This window comes from Coenobita brevimanus, chromosome 40 (genome assembly GCF_032717465.1).
Source record: "Coenobita brevimanus isolate Jiangsu-jjx chromosome 40, ASM3271746v2, whole genome shotgun sequence".
Lineage (NCBI taxonomy): Eukaryota > Metazoa > Arthropoda > Malacostraca > Decapoda > Coenobitidae > Coenobita > Coenobita brevimanus.
In genome coordinates this window covers 3,872,916-3,895,154 of record NC_136993.1, presented here as the reverse complement: position 1 = coordinate 3,895,154, position 22,239 = coordinate 3,872,916, and the positions used below count along the sequence as shown (strand labels likewise).

General features: G+C 42.2%; 1 protein-coding gene and 1 non-coding gene across 2 annotated transcripts in view; both read left to right on the top strand.

The window, feature by feature from the left end:
• Positions 1-218: 218 nt before the first annotated feature.
• The window catches only part of Zw10 (Zeste-white 10 kinetochore protein), an 85,519-nt gene continuing 63,498 nt past the window's right edge, over positions 219-22,239 (top strand). Inside the window, exons 1-5 of the mRNA XM_080270398.1 lie at positions 219-272; positions 3,926-4,143; positions 10,889-11,068; positions 14,522-14,641; positions 17,395-17,603. Coding sequence (XP_080126524.1) covers positions 239-272; positions 3,926-4,143; positions 10,889-11,068; positions 14,522-14,641; positions 17,395-17,603 — 761 coding nt within the window. The 5' untranslated portion in view covers positions 219-238. The remainder of the gene's footprint in view (positions 273-3,925; positions 4,144-10,888; positions 11,069-14,521; positions 14,642-17,394; positions 17,604-22,239) is intronic.
• On the top strand, positions 18,228-18,299 carry TRNAE-CUC (transfer RNA glutamic acid (anticodon CUC)). The gene has a single exon. It is a non-coding gene; the product is annotated as a tRNA-Glu (tRNA).

The following is a 22,239-nucleotide window of genomic DNA, read 5'->3' as shown; positions in this document are numbered from 1 at the left end:
CGGATAAATGAGATAACTGTATATAAAGGTGGCCATTGGAAAATTGGTCTCAAGAAGTGTTATATGTATTTACAGAGAGACCTGTTTAGGGTTTTATACTCCATGTAAAGGGGTTGGGGGGTAATAAAACATCTAAAAATATATATTATCCAGCAGGGCCTTGGCTGAATTATGACATAAATGGGGGATTACTGTACTTCTTTTTTTCTTGCAGGCTGGGTCAGTCAAGCAACACAAGATGTCCCTAGTTGGTGATGTTTTAGCCTCATTTAGTAAGTATAATGGAGTACCATACAGTAGTAGTATAGTAGTAGTAGTAGTAGCCCTAAGTTCATCAAAAACATGAACCCTGTGGACTGCAGACTGAAGGCGCCCTCTTACTGCATTCTGTTAACATCCTTTTGGTGGATAGGGATGTTTGTATGATCAGGCAGTGGAGCCACCCAGTCATACTGTGTGTCAGTGACACCACACCAAGGCATCCATCCCTCTCCCCAGCACCAGTATAGTACAATGAGTACCATGAATAAGATCAACTGGTGATAGCAAAAATGTACAGTAAGTCTTTGAGAAAAATGAAGTCACAGAATGTACAGTGAGGTTGGAGCATGAAGAAATAGAAAATGTGATTGGATTTAAGTACTTGGGTAGTGTGATGGAAGTTTGGAGGATGAATTGCCTGAAAGGGTACAGCAAGGAAGAAAGGTTGCTGGTTCTTTGGAAGCAGTGATAAGAAATAGAGAAGTGAGCATGGAAGTAAAAAAGCCGCTGCATGATAGTTTTGTGATACCAGCTTTAACATATGGAAATGAAGCTTGGACCTTGATGGAAGGACACAAGTCAAGAGTGAAAACAGTGTGAAAGAGTTACTTGAAAGGAGCATGTGGAGTTACAAAGAGAGACAGACTGACAAATGAGGAAGTGAAGGAGCATTGTGGTGCAGATGTGGATGAGACAGAAAGTGTTAGGAGGAATACACTGAGGTGGTTTGGCCATGTGGAGAGGATGGAGAGACAGAGACTGATGAGGAGAGTGTATATGTGTGAGGTTGGAGAGGGAGGGGGAAGACCAAGGATGAGATGGAGGGATGAAGTGGAGAGGTATATGAGAGGTGGGGTGAGTGAGCTGGAAGGAGGGTAGTGAAATGATGGAGGACAGGCCGACGTGGAGGCGATTTGTTTGTGGCCACCCCTTACAGCAGGGGTGGGGAATGTCCAGCCTCCGGGCCGTATAAGGCCCGCAAGACCATTTGATCAGGCCATGCGAGGCAATTCATAAATGCAGTTTCATAAACTCATGAACAAATATATATATTATGTACTGGGCTACAGTTGATTTTAAGTTGATAATTTTGTATGGCCTGCAAATGATGTTGAAAATATCCTAATGGCCCTTAATAGGAGCCTGACAGGATTGAGGCATCTGGCAATAGATAGATAGATAAAATTTCTTGTCATGTAGTTTTGTGTGTGTGTGTGTGTGTGTGCTATCAGGACCACCTTAAAGTTCAGTTAAGTTGCCTCTTAAAATTCTGTTGTATCCAATAAAACTGATTTGCTAGCGTCTCCCAAGTTACAGTACCTGTTGTATGGAAAATGTTTAATATTTTGGAAAACATCGTTGACCTTGAACATGACTGTATCTGTGTATGTATTTTATTAACTGGCTTGCACAAATGACACAAGCATGCAGCTTTACTATATACATTCAAGCTGCTTTTTGGGTCATGAAGGACAACTGATCTGTACAGCCCCACGCAGTGTTTCATGCATGGTTATAGGTATAGAAAGTTTTTTGTAGGGTAGGTTGAGAAGTTCTTGTGGAAACTGTTTTGTAATGGCTGTCTTTTTTATTAAAAGACTATGTATAAAATAAAAAATGGGGTATCATAGTACAGCATAAGTTAGCTAGTCAGCATCCACTTTCACCCAGATAGTTATTTTTAGGTTTTTCCCTTTTCTGTTTATAATGTAATTCTTTTTATTTTGATTCTCATTATCATAACTGTTGTTCCATTTCAGGGTAAGGCTACCCAAACCCAATTCTTGTTGTCACAGACACATGTGTACAGTAAGACCTCACTATAACGGACTAATTGGGACCCAAGCCAGTCCGAAAAACGCAAAATTCCGATAAAAGCAACATCCGGACTTCCCCCTGCTAACGCGGACTTTTTCCGATATATCAGACAGTAGTCCTGATTGTGTGAACAGTTTTTAAACTGTTTTGACTACCATTGCAGTACTGTACTGTGTTATAACTTCTCAACATTAATCAAGTGGTATAATATATATAATAATACTGTACTGTACAGAGATAAACATGTCTTTTATTTACCTTATCGTGGTGAACCTACCTGAAGTGGTCAGGCAGTCCAGACTGCTTCTGGCTTTATCAGACTTTTTCCGGTATATAGGAATTAAGTCCGGTAGCTCCTTGAGTCCGATAAAAGCGAATTCCGGTCTATTGAAGTCCGTTGTATTGAGGTTTTACTGTATTTTATTCAGACTCAGTGCAGACTGTTTTATTCAGGTATGGGAATTCATTCATTTTAAAGTTTATTTGAGACTGTTTTCTACCTTTTAATTTCTGAAATTAAATTTCTCTCAGCAGAACAGAGTCATCTTGCGGTAGCTTGAGCTAATCATCAGTGTGTACATAGAAGGCAGAAGAGTTAACTTAAACTATTCTAACTGAACCTAACCTGTTACTGGATGGAGCAACCTGTCAGTCATAGGGTTGTATTATGAGCAGCATTGGTGGCATCTTATCACCTCTTCCCTAGCGCTATATTTTGCATCTGGTATGTTATTTATTGCTATTTTAATATTGACACAGTACACATCAATGATGAACAAAAGGATCTTAGGGTGTATGTGCAGAATAAATCACCAAAGAAGAGGAGTTAGGAAATCTTGAGTCATTTGGGATTATGATCCTTAACAAAGTGCTCCAACAACAAGTATTGTAGCATCAATATTGGCACAGTGGCAGCCTCCCTGTCATATGCTATTGCAAAGATCGTCATTAATCATCATCCTAACAGTTTTCTCCATCTAAGGATGTGGTAAGTTATGGACCAGAAAGCAAAGTTAGAGAAAACATGACAAAGGGAGAACTATCAACAGCATGTTTAGCGAAATCATTTTGCCATTTTTGGGTGGTTGGCTCTTCTTCCACTTATTTCCTCATGGATAGATAGGTAGAGAGATGGTTAGAAACAGGTAAACTGATGCATCTATATGGTAATTGTAATCAGGTTAGTATTCTGGGAGAATTGAGTGGTAGAAGGATGGAGTGGAGAGCTATAGTATAATTATGAATAAGGCAGGTGTGAGTTAGAGAGCAGGTAGCTTGATGGCACAGAACAGGGTGACATGGAGGTGATTTGTGTGTGGCCACCCTCTTATATTAACCCCTTCAGTCCGGTGATGTATTTTAATGAATCTGCCTTTCTGCCTTCAGATGGTTTAATGCTATTCGGGGAGACTTCTTGCAGTGAAGGCTATATCTGACCCCTTAAGTCTGAAAAGTTTGTATATTAAGCTGGGTGAAATTATCTGAAGGTAGCAAGAACTAAAAAAAAGTATGTTATGGGATCAAAAGGGCCCAGGTTTGTGGCTACAGATGGATATATAAACTGTGAAGAAAGTGAATAGAAGAGTTAATACTGAGGGTGAGGTTGCGAGAATCAGACCGAAGAAGACCTGGGATAAGGTCATAGAGTGTGACCTCAAGAATAAAGAACTGAATAGGGAAGCTGCCAGAGATGGAGCAGCGTGGAGAGCAGCCATTAGGTGACAATATGATACGATTATGACTGTAGAAAGATAGGTATATTTAAACTGTGGGAGAAGTTTATGGGGAAGAAAAAATGATTATGTTTGCAGTATACTCCAACCCTTCCATGGATTTAAACCTTCAGGGGTGGGGAGCCGAGAGCGCAGTGGTCGACAGGGGGTAGAGGCACAACTGGACGAGGTGACCAAACAAGCAGAGGAGGCGAAGTTTAGAGTGGTGGAGGCCCTAGGATCACGATATTCCCAGCTGACTACTGCGCTACATGACACCACCTACCTACACAACCGCCTTACTGAAGCACAACGAAGTGTAAAGAATCTCACAAACACCATCGACAATGAGGTGAGAGATGTCTCCTGTCCCCCCCCTTTTTTTTTTTTTTTTTTTTTTTTTTTTTTTTTTTACTGGTCAAATGAAGCAATAGAAAGGAGTAGTGTATGACTGAAAGTTCAAAGGAGGCAGTGGTACAACTAAAGGTTATAAATGTGCGAGAGTCAAGTCAACAATAAATAATACCATAGTACAGTACTTTTTTTTTTTCAGATTCTTAGTATATACTGTAGTTTCACAATTAGCACTGGAGAAGTGGTATTTTTGGTTAAAGATGTGATGGAGGCAGTGGTAGAATTGTAGATTGTAAATATCTAAGTTATAACAAAGATTTTGGAGGGAGTCAGTATTCATACTATAGATCATAGGCGTATTATGAAGTGGCAGGGAACAGAGCATCATGAAGGCGATGTGCTTATGGCCACCCCTTATGAATTGTGGCATCTAGCTATATACTGTAGTATATATACAGACTTCCAAGTAGCTGTCCTAATGTTAGTGTACTGTACTTGGTAATGTTTCATTCCTTCTTGGGAACATGTTCAGACCAATCTGATGGTGGGTGGAGCATGTGTGGCAATCTCTGTGGTGGAATGAGTTAGCTCACCAATGTTTGTGATCTTTTACATGTGGGAAGAAGCTAGGCATTGAGTGAAAGATAAAAATGGTAGACTGCTTGAGTTGATTGCAGGTTTCAGTTCAGAAATGTAAAGTGCTTCCAGAAACATGAGTCTACTTTGATCTTTTTTGCTGTCAGTCAGTACTTTTTTTGAGCTGCTGACAGGTGAGGGAGTTGTTATGACTATTTCTGCCTTTTTTTTTTTTTTTTTTTTTTTTTTTTTTTTTTTGTGTAGGTGACATGCAAGACCCTTTGGCAATGTAGTTCTCGTAGGTATGAGACCCACAGTCCTGTAAACCAGGAAATCATTTACGGCACTGGTTGGTAACCCTATAACTAAACAACATGTGTTCTCTACGTGAAAACAAGTGGGTTGGCAGAGGGTTAGTTCCCCTCCTTGGAAAACAACTAAAAATACAAACAGGACGCCTCGGACCAGGACTGACCAACAGGTGACGACTAAGGACCGAATAAAGGGCATGGTACAGATTACGACATGGACTGTAAGGAGTGCAAATGGTGAGGTGAAAGACAAAGAGATTGTCCAGGTGCTGGAGGGTGCAAAAGTGGATGTATGTAGATTAACTGAAACTAAATGGAGAGGTGAGAGAATGGGAGTATGGATGAGGTATAGGCCTAAGCAAAGGAGTGGGTGAGAATTAGAGCAAAAGGAGTGTGTATTGGTGTGTCCAAGAGATGGAAGGAGACTATAAGAGAGTATGGATCAGTTGGCTCAAGAATTGTCTAGGTAAGATTGAAAGTTGGACTACAGATGTGGGTGATTGTGTGCATGTATGCACCAACGCAAGATCTTGCAAGCAGAGTGAAAGAAGATTTTTGGATAATTGTGGAATTGTGCATGGAAAATTTGAAAGGAATGAGAGAGTGTTTTTGGTCGGAGATATGAATGGAAATGTAGGGAATGTGAAGGTGGATGGAGTAGTTGGTGAGTGGGGTGTGCCTACATGGATGAGAATGGCAGTGCTGTAGTGGACGTTTGTGCCGGGAGGGGGTTGGTGATAGCCAATACCCTCATCAGACACAAAATGATCCACAGGTATACGTGGCGAGTGATGAGAGGGGTGGGTGGTGAACTGAATGAATGGAAGGCAGTGATTGATTGTGTGGATGATAGAATGAAAAGATGTGTAATGGATGCAAGAGCATATAGAGGTTGCGGCAGTGCACTTTCTGACCACCACTTGGTGATGGTGAAAGTCAAGATTGAAGTGAAGTGGAGGAATAGAAGAAGAGAAGGACAGGAGGAAATAGTTCTTACAGGGAGGGTGGAAAGGTTACGAGAGGAAAAAAGGGCAAAATATAAGAGAGAAGTGGAGGAGCGATTGGGTAAATATCATTTGGGGCAGATGGGGGATGTGGAAGGTGTGTGCAAGATATTCACAGCAGAAATCTGTGCAGCCTGTGAAGTGGTGTGTGGGGTGAAGAGAAGACAAAAGGGGGTGCAAGGAAGAGCATGATGGAATGCAGAGGTGAGACAGGCTGTGGCACAAAAGAAGAATGCATATAGTGAGTGGAGGAGAAACATGGGTATCAGGAAGTTGAGAGACAGAAGAGAGAGTTATATGTAGAGAGGAAGAGAGAGGTGAAAAGATTAGTAAGAGAAAGAAGAGAGTGGATGAGGAATTTGGAAGGAATTTAAGTGTAAAGTGGAGGGAATATAAGAAAATGTTCTGGAAAGAGATAAAGAGAGTTAGACAGGGTGGTAAAGAAGCTAGGCATTGAGTGAAAGATAAAAATGGTAGACTGCTTGTGGAGAAGGGAGAAAAAGTGAGCAGATGGAGAGAACACTAAGAAATTGTTTAACATAGGGAATGAAAGTAATGCAAGTAAAAGTGGCTGAGTAATGGCTTGGAGAAGGAGGGATGTGAGAAGAGAGGAAGAAATCAGTAGGATGGAAGTAGTGAAAGCAATGAAGAAAGTCAAAATGAGGAAAGCCCCAGGAATTGATGGAGTGTGTGGTGAAATGCTAAGCATGGGGGAGAGATAATAGTAGAATGGATGTGGAAGATGTACAGATTGGCCTGGGAGGAAGGTAAAGTCTCGGAGGATTGGAAGTGCGGTATAATTATTCCCCTGTACAAAGGAAAAGGGGAAAAAGAAGTGTGTGGTCGTCATAGGGGCATTTGTCTTCTTAGTTTGATAGGAAAAGTATATGGTAGGATACTTTTTGGCAGTTAGGGAAATAACAGTGGAATTAGTTGGAGAAGAACAGGTAGGTTTTAGGAAGGGAAGAAGCTGCATAGATCAGATATTCATTCTTAGGTCTTTGGTGGAAAAGTTTCTAGAGAAGGGAAAGAAATTTTGCATTTTTCGGAATGGTTTGGGCTCCAATTAGTCTGTTATAGTGAGGTCTTAGTGTACTTTTGCTGCATGACGTCATCGTGTCTGGCGCATCAGAGCCCACCATTGTTTATACCACATTTCACGTGTGCTCTGACCCTCGAAATTCCAAGGTGTGTATAGCAATATCGGAGGAGTTTCACCCTGCACCCGTATCATCATGGCTCCACCGATCGAAAAGAACAAGAAGATAAGTTTGGAAACAATATTGAAGATGATAGATGAAGAAAGGAGGTAAAGGTAACTCTGCCTTTGGTAAAGAGTTTGGTATTGGTGAATCAGCTGTGAGAATGATTTTAAAGAACACTTATCAAATCTTGCAGGCAGCTGAGAACTCTGGAGAGGCGCAATTTGATGGTAGAAGTAAGGTGGTCAACAAACAAGTGATGATTAAAATGGGACGATACCTTAGCTACTACATCAACAGGAGGGAGAAAGAGGGAGAAGCTTTAGATGGCCTCCATGTAAGGGAGCAGGCTAAGTTACTCTATCTCTATTGCCTTAAGAAAGATAAAAATCCTCCAGGAAAACCATTCAAGGCATCGAAAGGGTGGCTCTGCTTTTTCCTCAAAAGGAAGGGTTTTAAGAACATCAGATTCACAGGTGAGCAAGCTGGTGCTGACAATGTAGCAGCCAACTCTTTTTTTCCCAACAGTTTGAGGGGGATAGTAGAGGATGAAGGGTACACAAAGGACCAGATTATCAACTTAGATGAAACAGGCATGAATTGAAAGGCCATGCGACGATCAGCCTACATTGCCAAGCACCAGAAACAGGCAAGAGGAAGGAAGCTGGACAAGACATTTTCTACAGTCATGTTGACCCTAAACTTATCAGGCAACTGCAGGATGAATCCTGTGATTGTCCACACAGCAAGACATCCTCAGTGCTTCAGCAATGTTAGGAGTATGGACAGAGTCCCTGGTTTCTATTGGTACTGTTCAGACAATGGGTGGATGACCTCTAGCATTCTCAAGGATTGGCTGCTTAACCATTTTGTGCCCAACACTCACCTCAAGTGCTGCCAGCTGGACCATCCATTCAAACTGTGCCTTATAATGGGCAATGCTCCTTATCACCCACACTACCTGGCTGATGTTCACCCTGATGTTAGAATAATTTTCCTGCCCCCAGCACCAATCTCTTGTCCAGCCACTTGATCATATCATTGCTACCATTAAGAATTTCTACCACACCAAACTGTTCAACTACCTCAGAGAAAAACAGACAAATGAGGAACTCGGGATGATCGAGGCTGTGGATGAACATGGGTGTTTGGACATAGATGACCCCCTGCCACAGGAAGAATTGCCTGACTCTGTCCCTGCCCCGGAAGTTGGCTGCATTGCCCCAGAGATGACAGTGAGGCAGTTCTGGCGTCAGTTCAACATCAAAAAAGCCCTCAAATTCCTTGTAGCTTCATGGGAAGAAATAAGCAACCTTGGCTCAGTGGGTTAGAGCGCTTCGCTCAGACCGAAGGGTCGGAGGATCGAATCCACCCAAGGGTCATTGGTAGACATCAGGAAGGGCATCCGGTCATAAAATGCTACACGCTCCAGTCCAAAAGTCCTCTACCCAGGGGCAACGCCTTAGCCCTTCAGGGATACCTGGCGTAAAACCAAATTATTATTATTATTATTTTTTTTTTTAATCGACCATGACTGGTGCTGTCTGGTACCCCACCTTTGTCCTAACAGGTAGCAGGGTTCAGCAAGTGGCAGAGGCTGGGAGAGCAGTGTTGGCGGCAGAACAGGCAGTTGCTGGATGCCAGGTAGTTGCAGCTGAGGAAGTGAGGGAGATTGTGCAAAAGGAACGAGAAAATGTCATGACCACCATGCTCAAGATCGATGAAGATGAACTTGCCAGCCAGCAACAAGAGCAACCTGAACCACAACCTACTCAAACTCTCACAATACATAATCCGGCCAATATCCTCACCATCATTGACCAGCTCAAAGAAGCAATCATAATCAATGGATGTGACCACTTTAGGGCCGATGAAGCATGCAACAGTGTCGACAGGACCCTTTGCATTTATGCTGATCTACACAGAAACAGGGTGAACAAGAGGAAGCAGTCTCTTATCACCAAATTCATGAGAACACCAAACGAGCTTACCCCATCGACCAGTGACCCTGCCAACCCTGCCCCAGCATTCCTGGCCCATCAAGCAGCCACCCTTTTGATCATGATGACTCTGAGGAGGAATATTTCGATGGAGTTATGAGAGAGACAGAAGCATATCAGGAACATGCGGAGCTTTCTTTCAACACCAGTGACAGTGAGAGTGACGATGGCAGCCCCACAGGGCCACAGTAGCCTCGCTCAAGCCTTGGCCCCCCACCACCCTCCCCGCATGCCCAGCCAGCCATCAAATCAAGGTATTAACTGCAGGTTTACTTGTTGTATTTTTACTTATAGAGATTACTGTTCATATTTTAAAAATCTCTGTGTGTGTGTATTTTATCACTGGTAACTGAAGGAGTAAAGTCAAGACAAAGATTGGGAAAATGTGCCTACCTGAGGGAGGTGTCGACCAATTAGCTTAAAATACATGTATTCTGTGGTTCGAACTTTGCAAAATTTCAATTTTGCAAGGTTTTTTGTCAACCAGATTCTCCCAGAATTGGAGGCAGTACCTTATTGGTAATGCTGATATTCTCTGCAACCTTATATGCATATATCCTTTTAGAAAAATCAGTTGCAAACAGTTTGATACAAAAATGAATAATGTAGCACAAAAAATAAAGTCAGAAATAAGAAAAGAGTACAGTATAAACATTTGCAGGTAACTACGCACTGTCGGACAACCCCCAGCCGACCCTGGGGTGTAGCGAGGCACATGTGCAGGGCCGCCCAAAGTGTTAACTGCATTCATCACAATGTCTTCCATGTAGCTATTCTGATATCCATTGTTGACAAGAACTTGCATGATTCTTTCCAACTCTGAATGAACAGCGTTTCATATGGAACAGTGGGTGAGGGCACGATGTACGTAGGCATTGATGGTGGAGCATAAATGTCACCGAGGGCATTCACTTTTATCATTGAGACATTGTCCATTATTGGATGATTTTGTGCGCCCCCTTAGTGCTCCATTCCCTAGTGCTCTGAGTATTGTACCGTTGTTCAGCATGATAAGGTGCCATCACTAGGTGAGTATGATTATATTATGTACTGTATTATTTTACTGTATGTACTGTGTCAGTGCTGTATTGTATTTTATGCTTGAATTTAATCATTTACTCATGAGTAATACTGTAGGAAAGTTTTTAGAATAGGGGGTCAAGATGGATAGCTTAGTGTGTTGACAAATTATCCGACTCAGAACCAATTGGGGGGACTGACACAGTATTCGGCATTTTTGCAATATCTGGCGGGTGTTATTGGCTGAATAATGCTAGATAATTTAGGGATCACTGCATACAATCATTCATTCATGTGATCAGTGAAGACTTTTTCCCCTATTGTTGTTTGCTGATATGATCATTGCAATGCCCATTTTCTCATCATGGGTACGTTATCTTATCACATGCATTTGCTACAACACTAAAGTCATTATGTATAGTCGGCTTTCAAAAACACTTCCCGGTTGTAAAACAAAGCCATGCTGTATATGTTTTTAATTATTCTGAATGGAGTCAAAAACAGCCTGGGAGAAGTGGGATGTGTGATTTAGTGTTAGAACTATATCATGAGTGTGTGATGTGATGATAAAGCAATGTGTGGGTTATAGGGGGGTAGCAGTTTTATTTAATATTTTGTTTATATTTTCAGGTTCTGAATGGAGTCAAAAGTAGCATAGGAGAAGTAGGGTGTGTAGTTAAACGCTGGAGGGAGGCGGTAGTTGGACTAGAGGCTGCAACAACACTGCTAAATATCCACACTGCACTGAATAATGCACAGGCACATCAGTTAGAACACAGGTTCCTCTCTGCTGCCAAGAATCTTGCAGAGGTAAGTATGTCATCATCATCATCATAACAACTGTTACTTCCATGTAAGAGATGGGGCGAGTTAGGATCCAGAAACAGAGAAATCATAAATATGGGAGAACTACCACTACCGTTATCATCATAGTCATTACTCCCATCTAATATATGAGGTGAGATAAGGTCCAGAAACAAAGAAAGCAGAAAAGTAGAGCTATCAGCAGCAGCAATTTCAAGTACAACAGGAGTTGGGAGTCGAGGAGTGTGGCAGACAGAGGGGATGATAAAAGGAACTATTTGACCATAACTATATGACAAGTTGAAACAGATGATGATGATGGTGGTGGTATGGGTAGCAACAATAATAGTGATGTTAGAAATACAAAGTTTTTTTTTTTTTTTTTTTTTTTTTCCCAGGTTGAAAGAAAGCTTAACAGAAAATGGGTAAAAGAAAGTGTGAAAGCAAATGAACCCTTTAATAATATATTTTCTGCAGGTTGGAAAGATGCTAAAACAGAGTGCCCCCCCTCCCCCCCGAGGTTGAGAAGGTGCTGTAGAGTAATTCCATCATCAGGAATGTTACATTTGGAGACGAGTTACTGAACTACTCTCAGTTATATCTGCAAAAGAATGCAATATAAACAAATGATTTTTGCAAGATATATAACCAACACCTCCCTACATCATACCACAGTTGGATTGTTTATATGTTTTAATTTGGATGTTATATAGGTTTTCAAAAGGTGTGTGAGGAACATTACCAAGATGCCATCCCCTATTGTAGTTGGCAAAAGTAATTTCAGTAGGTCTGTGGTTTGACTGGTTCAATCAGGGAGTGCTTCATATCAATAATATGTCAGTAGATAAGGATCCTAACCATACCCAGCAAATTTGATTATTACAAGTAACTTTTGTGCTGTTAAGGAAAATGTGACCATGAGACACGTTACTGAGAGAGACGTTACTTGTGTGATTTTTATTGAAATATGATTATTCAATCAACTCTTTTTATGGTTACAGTACTGTAATAGTAAGTATCACAAACATAAATAAAACAGATCCTGATGTGAAATTTACATAATAAACTAACCAGAAAGTGGTTGGTGGGGGTGCTCACCATCCACCCTCTCGATGTAGTGCTGGTCTTGGGTGCTTACCCTTTCCTCCCTTCCTTCCTTCTTTCCATCCTTCCACTTCTGTCTTTCATTCCTTCATTCTTTCCTCTTCCTTCTGTCTATGGGTGGCTTTACACTGAGTGACAAGCCAAATGGTGTACAGGAAACCATTTACAGTACGGTACTGTGTTGAGTGGTAACCATATAACCAAATTATGGCACCTCGTGGTTTAGTGGGCAATTAAGGCACTCCAGTTGGATTGAGCTGATGCAGGTTTTTATCCAAGGGATGGTTGGGGTTTACTGCTAACATAATGCCACTCGGGGATAAGTGTGGCTGGCCACTCTTATCTTAAATGTCAAGACCGACTTGCCTAACCCCCGGGCTCCTGCGCGCCTCATGGGGCAATACTGGATTAGATGATGAATGAACCAACCAGAAGGCAATTCCTGTTTAAGTGACATCAGCATATTCAAGTGACATTAACATAGACTAGTTGATCAAGGAGGGAAAAGTCACCTCTTTGAATGTAAAGTATGTACCATTCTTGATACCTGAGGAGTTGGCCAAGCTTGCACAACCATGTCCTTTGCTATCTCATCTCTGTCTGGGTTGTCTGGGAAATGAAACTGAGTATGACCCACTCTGTTGATGCCCCTCTTTCTAAGGTATATAACCTTGATCATGCCCTCTTCAGGCAGTGACTCAATGACTGCAGTTCATAATGTTTAGACAACTTCTTGGCTGTATAATGAACCAGTACAGCAATGACACTAATAAGGGGACAGGGTAGTTTGCCACCAGAGGGCAGGTTTGCCACCAGAGGGCAGGTTAATCGCACATGTCCACTCCCCAACTCCCCCTCCTTACCCCCACAAAACCACTGATTTGTTAAGCAGATGGATCGGAGATCTGAAGCTTCATCCTGTCTCACATTTTGCCATGTGTAACCTTAGTACTGTATAATTTATTCTTCTATGACGTGTATTATTTTGAGTATACAACGACCTTCAGCTCAATGAGAAATAATTATATTGAGGCTTTAGCAGGTTTCAATAGAGTGACCCTCCTGCATAGAATTTAATTCCTAATATTTATTCTTCTTTTAAAAGATGAATTAAAATCTAATTAACAGGGACAAGTTATATGACTACTAGCCCCAAAAGTCCCACTTCTGCCTTGTCCTGTGGGGAGCCACATATCCACTTACTAACTCAGCCCATCGAACACTCACCCTTCCCAGACACCTCTGCAACCCATCAAGCATGCCGATCTCAGCCATCCACCCTGCCCACCCGCAAATCCCACCCAACACATTTACCCGCCCTGAACCCAAAGACCCATGCAGAGCACCCCGACCACACAATCTTCTCAGCCACCCTGGCATCCCACCGTGTCACCACACACCCTGGCGACCCACACATTTGACATTTCTTGCCCACCAACCACGGTCACCCACCTTCCCCACCCACGAAATGCCACCCACCCTTCTCACCCAATAATGCAATCTATGATATCAACCCACCCAGCCTTCCCACCATACCCACCCATCTCTCCCTAAATTCAGTGTAACTGCAGTGAGATCTTGTTTAAAGCTTTGCGTGAGAAACATTACATCATTTTCCAGTAACGTTCATCACTCTATGCATGTAACGTGTGATGGAGCATATATCTTACCAGAACTTACCAGAGTCTCTTACAAGATATCGCAGGGCTACATTAGTAAGATATTTGGATGCCTATTTATAATATAAAGATATGTTAATTTTCTCTGATTCGTAAACTGTGTAGTGTATGGGGAAAATGTAAAAAAAAAAAGTCACACGTTACTGCAGAAGTACTTTCACTTTAGGGTTGTGTCACAGTCTGACTGCAAAATGTATGTAAACAACTGTAGTGACAGTTGCAGCTCAAAACCAGTGACAGCATTCCAAGCAAATACATACGGTGCTTGGGTCAGTGATGATAAAAAAATCACTCATTTCAGCATGATTTTTTCATCAGTGACATGATATGACTTTTTTGAATGCCTCACTCTCAGTAGGCAGTTTACAAACTTTTTCTGTCCAGATTCATGAAATTCATTGTTTAAGCTTGAAAGTGATATATAATTTTTATGGTTTTGATCAATTCAGAGACTGACACTAAACGTTGACATTCATGGAATAACCCTCCAGAGAGAGAGAGATTGTAAGAAAGATGTAGAAAGAGAGAGAGAGGTTGTAAGAAAGAGAGGGAGAGAGAGAGAGTTTGAAAGAATAAAAGGGCAAGAGAAAGAGAGAAAAATTGAAAGAATGAGAGACTAGGGGAGAGAGAAAGTGAGAGAAATAAAAATGGATCCATCTAACTATCTATTTTACAGGTTGAGAAAATGCTACAGGAAGCCTCGGAAAAAGACGTAGAAGGGAACTTGGATATTATTGCTGTGCTGAAGGAAGAGCTGCTAGTGAGGAGGACACAGCTTTTGTATACAGTTGGTGAGGTGAGTTGTTATTAGGACTGATAGAGGTAACATAAGAGGTAAGAAAGTGCCATTGAACTTACCTCCCCCTCCCTCTCTCTCTCTCTCTCTCTCTCTCTCTCTCTCTCTCTCTCTCTCTCCCCCTTTCCCTCAAAGGAATGATTTAGGGATGTTAAGTGGTGTTTTGGGGCTGTACACGATTTTTGCCTTTACTCAAAGCCTTGGGAACGTAATCCTCATGTAAGCTGCAACACAACTGTAATAGTAATTGTAACAGTAGTGGAAACCCAGTAATTCACCCCATGTCTGAGTAAAGTACAGTACTGTTATATTGACAGATAAATAGAGGGATGATGATGGAAATGAAAATGGGCATGGAAATACTGCTGCACTGATGATGTAAGATGCATAATATGTTGAAAAATGGAGAGTGGTGATGATGATAGCGATAATGTTAACTCTCTCAGGTTTCAGCCCCAGTCAGATTACGTCTCTCCTAGGGTCAACCTCTCTCACACTGACCAGCCTCTTCGCACGGCAGTATTTTTCTTTGATTGCTTCATATGAACACACTGTTCCTGATAGAATGCTGCTTTTGGTGTCGTTTTAAAGCTGAATAATCGTACTTTATTGTAGTATTTTCAAAAAAAGAAAAAAAAAATTAAAGTCAAAATGATGAAGTTAGGCGAAAACCAAAAATTTTATACCTTCGTTTCGTTTTCGTTTCGTTTTTAAAGGCTCCAACATGCTTGCATGTGTCGGCCTTGGTCACCTAATGGCGGCTCTCCACGCTGCAGGATCCATTGCAGCCTCCCTGTTCAGTCCCTTAACCCTAAGGTCACACTTAATGACCTCGTCCCATGTCTTTCTCGGTCTACCCCTCATAACCCCACCCCCAATATTAACACTTCTCACCTTCCTCACCCAATTATCATCCCCCATCCTCTCCACATGTCCAAACCACCTCAATCTACCTCTCCTCATCACAACACCAATACACTCCAGTCCCATCCTACCTCTCAACTCTTCCATTGTAAACCCAGCCCCTTCAGGCCTTGGACACAGGGACGCACTGCACATCCACCTAATCATTGTCATTTCTGTACGTCTGAGCCGGCGAATGTCTTCCTCCTTCACTGCCCAGGTCTCACTGCCATACAGCATTACACTCCTAACACATGCTGCATACAAAGACCCCTTAGAACGTAGGGAGAGCCCTCTCAATGTCAGGAGAGGCAAGAGCTCCCTGAACTTCTACCAACCACTTCTCACCCTAGCCACAGAGCTAGCTCCAGCCCCATCTCCAGCACACAACATGTCTCCCAAATAACAAAACTCTTCCACACACTCAAGAGATTCACCAGCAAGTTCAATCCTTTCACGTCTGACGATCTCCACCTTCTCATCCCAGCACGCCGTACACATAAAATCAGCATTATCTCGCAGTCTACCTCTGATACCACTACATCTCTTATGCACCCATTTATCACACACACTGCACAAGATGGAATTACTTCCCACGCCCTTGTGGCAAACTGCACATGGCCACTCTCCCTCGTCTTTGACAGTACCGCCACCAACCCTAGATATCATCACTTTTGTTTTATCTGCATTTACCCTTAAACCCTTTTGCCCCATACCATCTCTCCACTTCCTAAACCTTTCCTCCGCCTCCCTTTCATTCTCTGCAATCAACACCAAATCATCAGCATACAACACCTCCCACGGGAGTCCGTTTCTAAAGTCACGTGAAAGGGCTTCAAGTACCATGATAAACAATATGGGACTCAAGACTGACCCCTGATGCACACCAACATTCACGGAAAACTCATCACTCAAATCTCCATTCACTCTCACCTGGGTGTGAGCACCCACATACATGGCCATACCTTGCCATAGAAAAATATTCACCAAGAATAGAGTAATAAAGATGTATACAGTAAATCTGGTATGAACCATGCAAAACTACAATAAATTGCCTATACTGTACACTGATACATGGTTTGTGATTGTTTATGCATTCCGTGACATCACGCTTGAAACTCTTTCTTATGATCCATAAATGTGATTTATGTTGAATATTTTACCAAAGTTGTAGACCGAGGATGAGGTGGAGGGATGGAGTTGAGAGGTATATGAGGGAGGGGGGGGTGAGTTGGGGGGAGGGGAGTCAAATGGTGGGTGACAGAGTGACTTGGAGGCGTTTTGTCTGCGGCCACCCTTTGCGGGATTAGGGCGTCGGGCTATAGATAGATAGATAGATAGACTGTACCTTAAAATGATGTGTGCACGTGTTATCGGAATCTCTGAGTTTGGATTTTAAATGACGCGTGAATGCATCATTGGAATCCCAAAGGGTTAAAAGTCATGAGGTTAGATAGGATGATGATGATTGTGATGATGACATGGTGTTTATGGCACAGTTGCTGAGGATCGTTTATTAAGGTAACATGTTAACATTTGGTTAGGGTGATGATAAAGATGATGATAACCAGTATAGTATTAAAAGTAAGTGGTTGAGACAGTATAATAATGATGACAATAATGATGTAGATATGGTGTTGATGATAGTGTGTAATTTTTTGGACAAACAGGCAGTGTGGTGGTGGTGATAATGTTAAAAGGTATAGGATGAGACAGGACAATGATGATGATGATTGTGAAGATGATGTGATGTTAAATGTGCTGATATATATTGCTGTTGTTAATGAAATAAGTTATCAAACATGATGACAAATGAACAGGGTGGTGATGATGATGATGATGATTATCAGGTATGGAACGAGACAATATCGTGGGAGGAACAACGGGAAAGCGATGGAAGTAGAGTGGTTTCCTTGTTGGTGCGACTGGCAATGGGCTCCTCCTCCAGCTCCTACGACCCACAGCAGTTGCAGGAGATGATTGGCGCCTCCTACCTCCTGGGTGAACTGCAGCGTCTTATCTCAGCCCTTGCAACAAATCTCATGAAACATTTCTTTGAGTATGTTGTTTTACACTGTAGTAATCTTTTTTTGTAAGTTGGATATATTTCAACTACAGTTGTTGTGGTGGTGGTGGCCTCAGGCTTTTTTGGCTGTGAAGCCAGTAGACTGCACACTGTAGTTGCCCTTCTTAGTTAGTCCACTGTCCTTCTTTTGGGTGAGAGATGTTTTGTAAGTGGATAGCAGAGCTGCCTAGTTATATTTGTGTCACCACGTGGAGGCATCCCTCTTCAGCGGCTATCACACTAGTGCCTGGAATCATGTTTGCCAGGGAAATGATGAATAATATCAGCAACAATTTCATCTCAAGCCCGTGTTCACCAAGGTAAAGCTCAGCAGGTTCAAATTGGGATGACTCCTTGTTGTGAAGGTACTGTACATTATTTACATTGGAAAATCATATGCTGTTTCTTCTAGATTGAGTGTGACCAAGTGTTGTCATTCGTCTGCTAGTCGGCTGTCACAAGTCCAACGTCAAATCAGAAAGCAATACTCGGACAGTCAGCAACAAAGCGTAATCATAAGGTGATGTTTTTAAGCATTTGAAGCGTTGGGATGGTAGTCCCATCCTGGAGTACATAATGATAGTAATGTTCTTAATTATGAATGCTTAAGCACCCACTTCCCGTGTGGTCTAGTGGCTAGGATACGCGGCTCTCACTCGCGAGGCCCAGGTTCGATTCCCGGCACTGGAACATTTTTATGGGGGAGGAGGTGGCTCAATCGGTAGAGAGGTGGCTTGCGGTCCTACCGGACCCAGGTTCAAATCTCTGCTGGGGCAGGGAACAGTTTAAGGATTTGAATTTCATTACAGCAGACTTTACCGATCTACCAGAAGACCCGCCGACATGTCGAAAAAATACCCCCGCTAATATCAATACACCAGTCCTGTATGAGACAGCCCTAGCATGTATTCAATATGGACAGAGGGTGTTAGCGCTGAAGTGGTGACATGTAGAGGTGTACGATATGTAGGAGGACTACTGGGCCTTGGGAGCAGGCTGAGAAGCCTATGCCCAGAGTCGGGGGGGGGGGGGAGCATGTATGTTTCATGCAGCGTGATGAAATACTGAAAATTGTGAAGTTCACTCGTCATCTTTGGCAGCTACAAGTCCAGGGAACCGGGCTATTCAGAATCAGGTACATCGAGTTACAATATGCTGGGTGATCTCCAGCAGGGAAGAATAAGCATATGGTTTATGTTGTTTTTCAGTATTTGAAAACTTTGTATGGTAATTCTATCCTGGAGAAACTTTCTTGATACTTGTTATGGTAGTTCCATCCTGGAGTACTTTCTTGAGTAAACTATTGACATACAGTATATAAGCTGCACAAAGCTCCACTGAGCAAAGAAAAATGTAGTATACATTCCCCTCCCCCTCCCCCCCAATTGCCAGTCACCCAATGAATATCTTTAACAAGGATGGACAAGGGACACACCAAGACATACGATGACATGGTGGTGGGATGTGGATGTAGAAGTCACAGTTAAGGAGAAAGAAGGCATTCACGAGAACGGAAAAGGGGTGTTAACAGAGAGGAATACAGTACTTGGCTGCCAAATGTTGGGATAGAAAGGTGGTATACTGGACAGAATCTGAGTCTCAGAAACTTTACTGGATAACCTAAATAGCATTGAAAGAAAGAATATGGTACTTAAGGTGACAAATCATATGAACAGGGAAAAAACTGAGTTATAGGTGAGCAGTTTGTAAAGAATGATGAAGGAAAGGTGGTGGTGGTGGACATTGAAGATGTTAAAGGCACCTGGAGAGAGCATTATAAATGGTTTCTAAATGATAGGTTTGACTGGAACAGGGAAGGTTTGAAGTCAGCAGATCATGTGTTTAGTCCATGGCCTTTGATTGATGCTGCTACTGTGAACAGGGCAATGGGCAAGACGCAGTTGGAGAAGGCAGTAGGTGTGTCTGGGTTGACTGTTGAAGTGCTGAAGGCCTCAGTATATAGAGGAGAGGGTTTAGTCACTGATAAATACGATTATGTCTGAGTACTGTCCCAAATGACTGGCTGAAGAATGAGTGTAAATATGTACAAGAGGAAGGGTGATGACATGGAAAACGGAAATTATAGAGGCATAAATCTTTTGGACCAGATACAGTAATGAAGGTAAAGGAAAGGCCAGTATTCTCATTGATTAAGGAAGGTCCCTAACACCTCTTCCTAAGCTGTTTACTTTGCGTATTACACCTTGCTGTCCTCTTCTCTATGACTTATAGCATTCCAGTAACTCCATACTCTGCGTAGATGACATAAAAAGTTATATCATCCAGCCATACTTGAAAATAACACAGTAAGGAAGATGTGTTAGGGAGCTTCCTAAACCACTGAGAACACGAGCCAGAGAGCCCTAGAAGGTATGATTAAGGTAAGAGTGAATATTGGTGAGATGCACTTTAGGTTTATCCCAAGCAAAGGGACAACTGATGCCATATTCATTGTCCAGCAGTGTCAGGAAAAACATATAGGAAAGAAAAGGGATCTGTACGTTGCTTTTGTTATTTGGAGAAGGCCTTTTACTGAGTCCCTAGGGAGGTGGTGAAGTGGGTAATGAGAAAGCTTGATATCAAGGAGTGGCTGGTTAGAGTGGTTATGGCTATGTATGTGGGTGCTCACACCCAGGTGAGAATGAATGGAAATTAGGGTGATGAGTTTTCCATGAATGTTGGCATGCATCAGGGGTCAGTCTTGGGCCACTTACTGTTTGTCATGGTTCTTGAAGCTCTCTCTCTCAGGTGACTACAGAAATGGTCTCCCATGATGACCTGCTGTTGATTGTAGAGAACATAAGGGAGATGGAGAAACGATTTAGGAAGTGGAAAGACGGAATGGGAAACAAGGGTTTAAGACTAAATGCAGATAAAACAAAATTGATGTCTAGGGCTGCTGGCAGTACTGTCAAAGCAAAGGGAGACTGGCCATGTGCAGTTTGCCACAAGTGTATGGGAAGTAACTCCATTGTATATATTATTTGTGATGAGTGGGTGCCCAAGAAATGTAATGATATTAGAGTTAGACTGCAAGATGCAGTAATGCTGTTTCTTGCGTCTGGTGTGTCAGGGAGACCAGTTAGAGATTGTCATTTGTGAAAGGAATGATCTTGGTGGTGAGTCTCTAGTGTGTGTGGAAGAGTTTTGTTATTTGGGGGACATGTTACATATTGGAGGTGAGGCTGGAGTTAGCTCTGTGGCTAGGGTAAGGAGTGGTTGGAGGAAGCTCAGGGAGCTGTTGCTTCTCCTGACATTGAGGGGGCTCTTCCCCCTTCCTAAGGGGTCTTTGCATGCGACATGTGTTAGGAGTGTAATGCTGTATGGTAGTGAGATTTGGGCAGTAAAGGATGAGGATATTTTTAGACTTGGCAGTATAGAAATTTAGAAATTATGGTGATTAGATGGATGCATAGTGCATCCGTGAATGCTAAGCCTAAAACGGGCTAGGTTTACAGTTTAAGAGATGCAAGGAAGGATGAGACAGGAGTGTATTGGTGTTGTGATGAGGAGGGGTAGATTAAGATGGTTTGAGCACGTGGAGAGAATGGAGAATGACAGTTGGGTGCAGAAAGTGAGAAGTGTGATTGTTGGGAAAAAGGTTGTAAGAGGCAGACTGAAAAAGACTTGGTACAAGTTCATAGAGCGTGACCCCAGGGAAAAGGGACTGAATAGGTAGACTGCCGAACAGCAACAGACAACTGCTGTAGGCCGGTTGGTTCATGTTAGGTAACTTCTACAAAATACAGGGATTGTAATGGCCACTCATCATAGGCATGTCCCTGACTACTACTAGACAGTCATGGGTCCATTGAATTGGGCCAGGTTTGAGAAGCAGCATCTCTGTCAGCCATTGGAGGCTCGTGGCACAGTGTTGTGTCATAAGGTCTGTACCTGGTTACAGGGAATTTGCACCAGGGATGTTTCCTGCCAGAGACACAAACCACTAGTGTGATACCACCATTCAGCACCTCAAACTGTAGTAATTCCTCTGTAGAGTATACTAATTAGGGGAACACTCAGTTGTTAAATCTGAACATTCAGTAAATCAAATGTTCTGTTGTAATTTACAAGGCCATGTTTGTTGTTTATCTACCCTAGTTCAGTAGATTCATTACAGTGCTCTAAGTGTTCCCATACTACTTCTTTACATCAGCGCATCAACATTCACAGGAGATGCATTCCTTAAACCCACAGGATTGTAAAATAAACATGTTTGCTCTCCATATCTTATTTTTGCAGTCATCACACCCCAGACAGGAGTTGCCAAGTATGGGCTGCCTGGTTGTATCTCCCTTTATGTTTATCAGATGGCCTTCCACATCAAAATCTTTAAGAAAATGTTTTTAAGTATTGTCAATCACAGGCTTAAAATCATGTTATATTATTTATCCAAAATTAACATGGAAAAAGGCTTGTGAAATATTGTTTGTAACATCAGTTGAAAGAAAAATGTACAATACGCTCCATATCTGAAAGGATCTGATTTTGTGCAAGGGAATAAGAAGGTTATATATAACCCTTCAGTTTGAAAAGTCAACCAAACAGCATTTCTAATAACTACCTCATTGTAATGAAGTTAAATATTGTGGAAGTGTCAACAGTTTCAAAAGCTTAAATTTTGTGATAC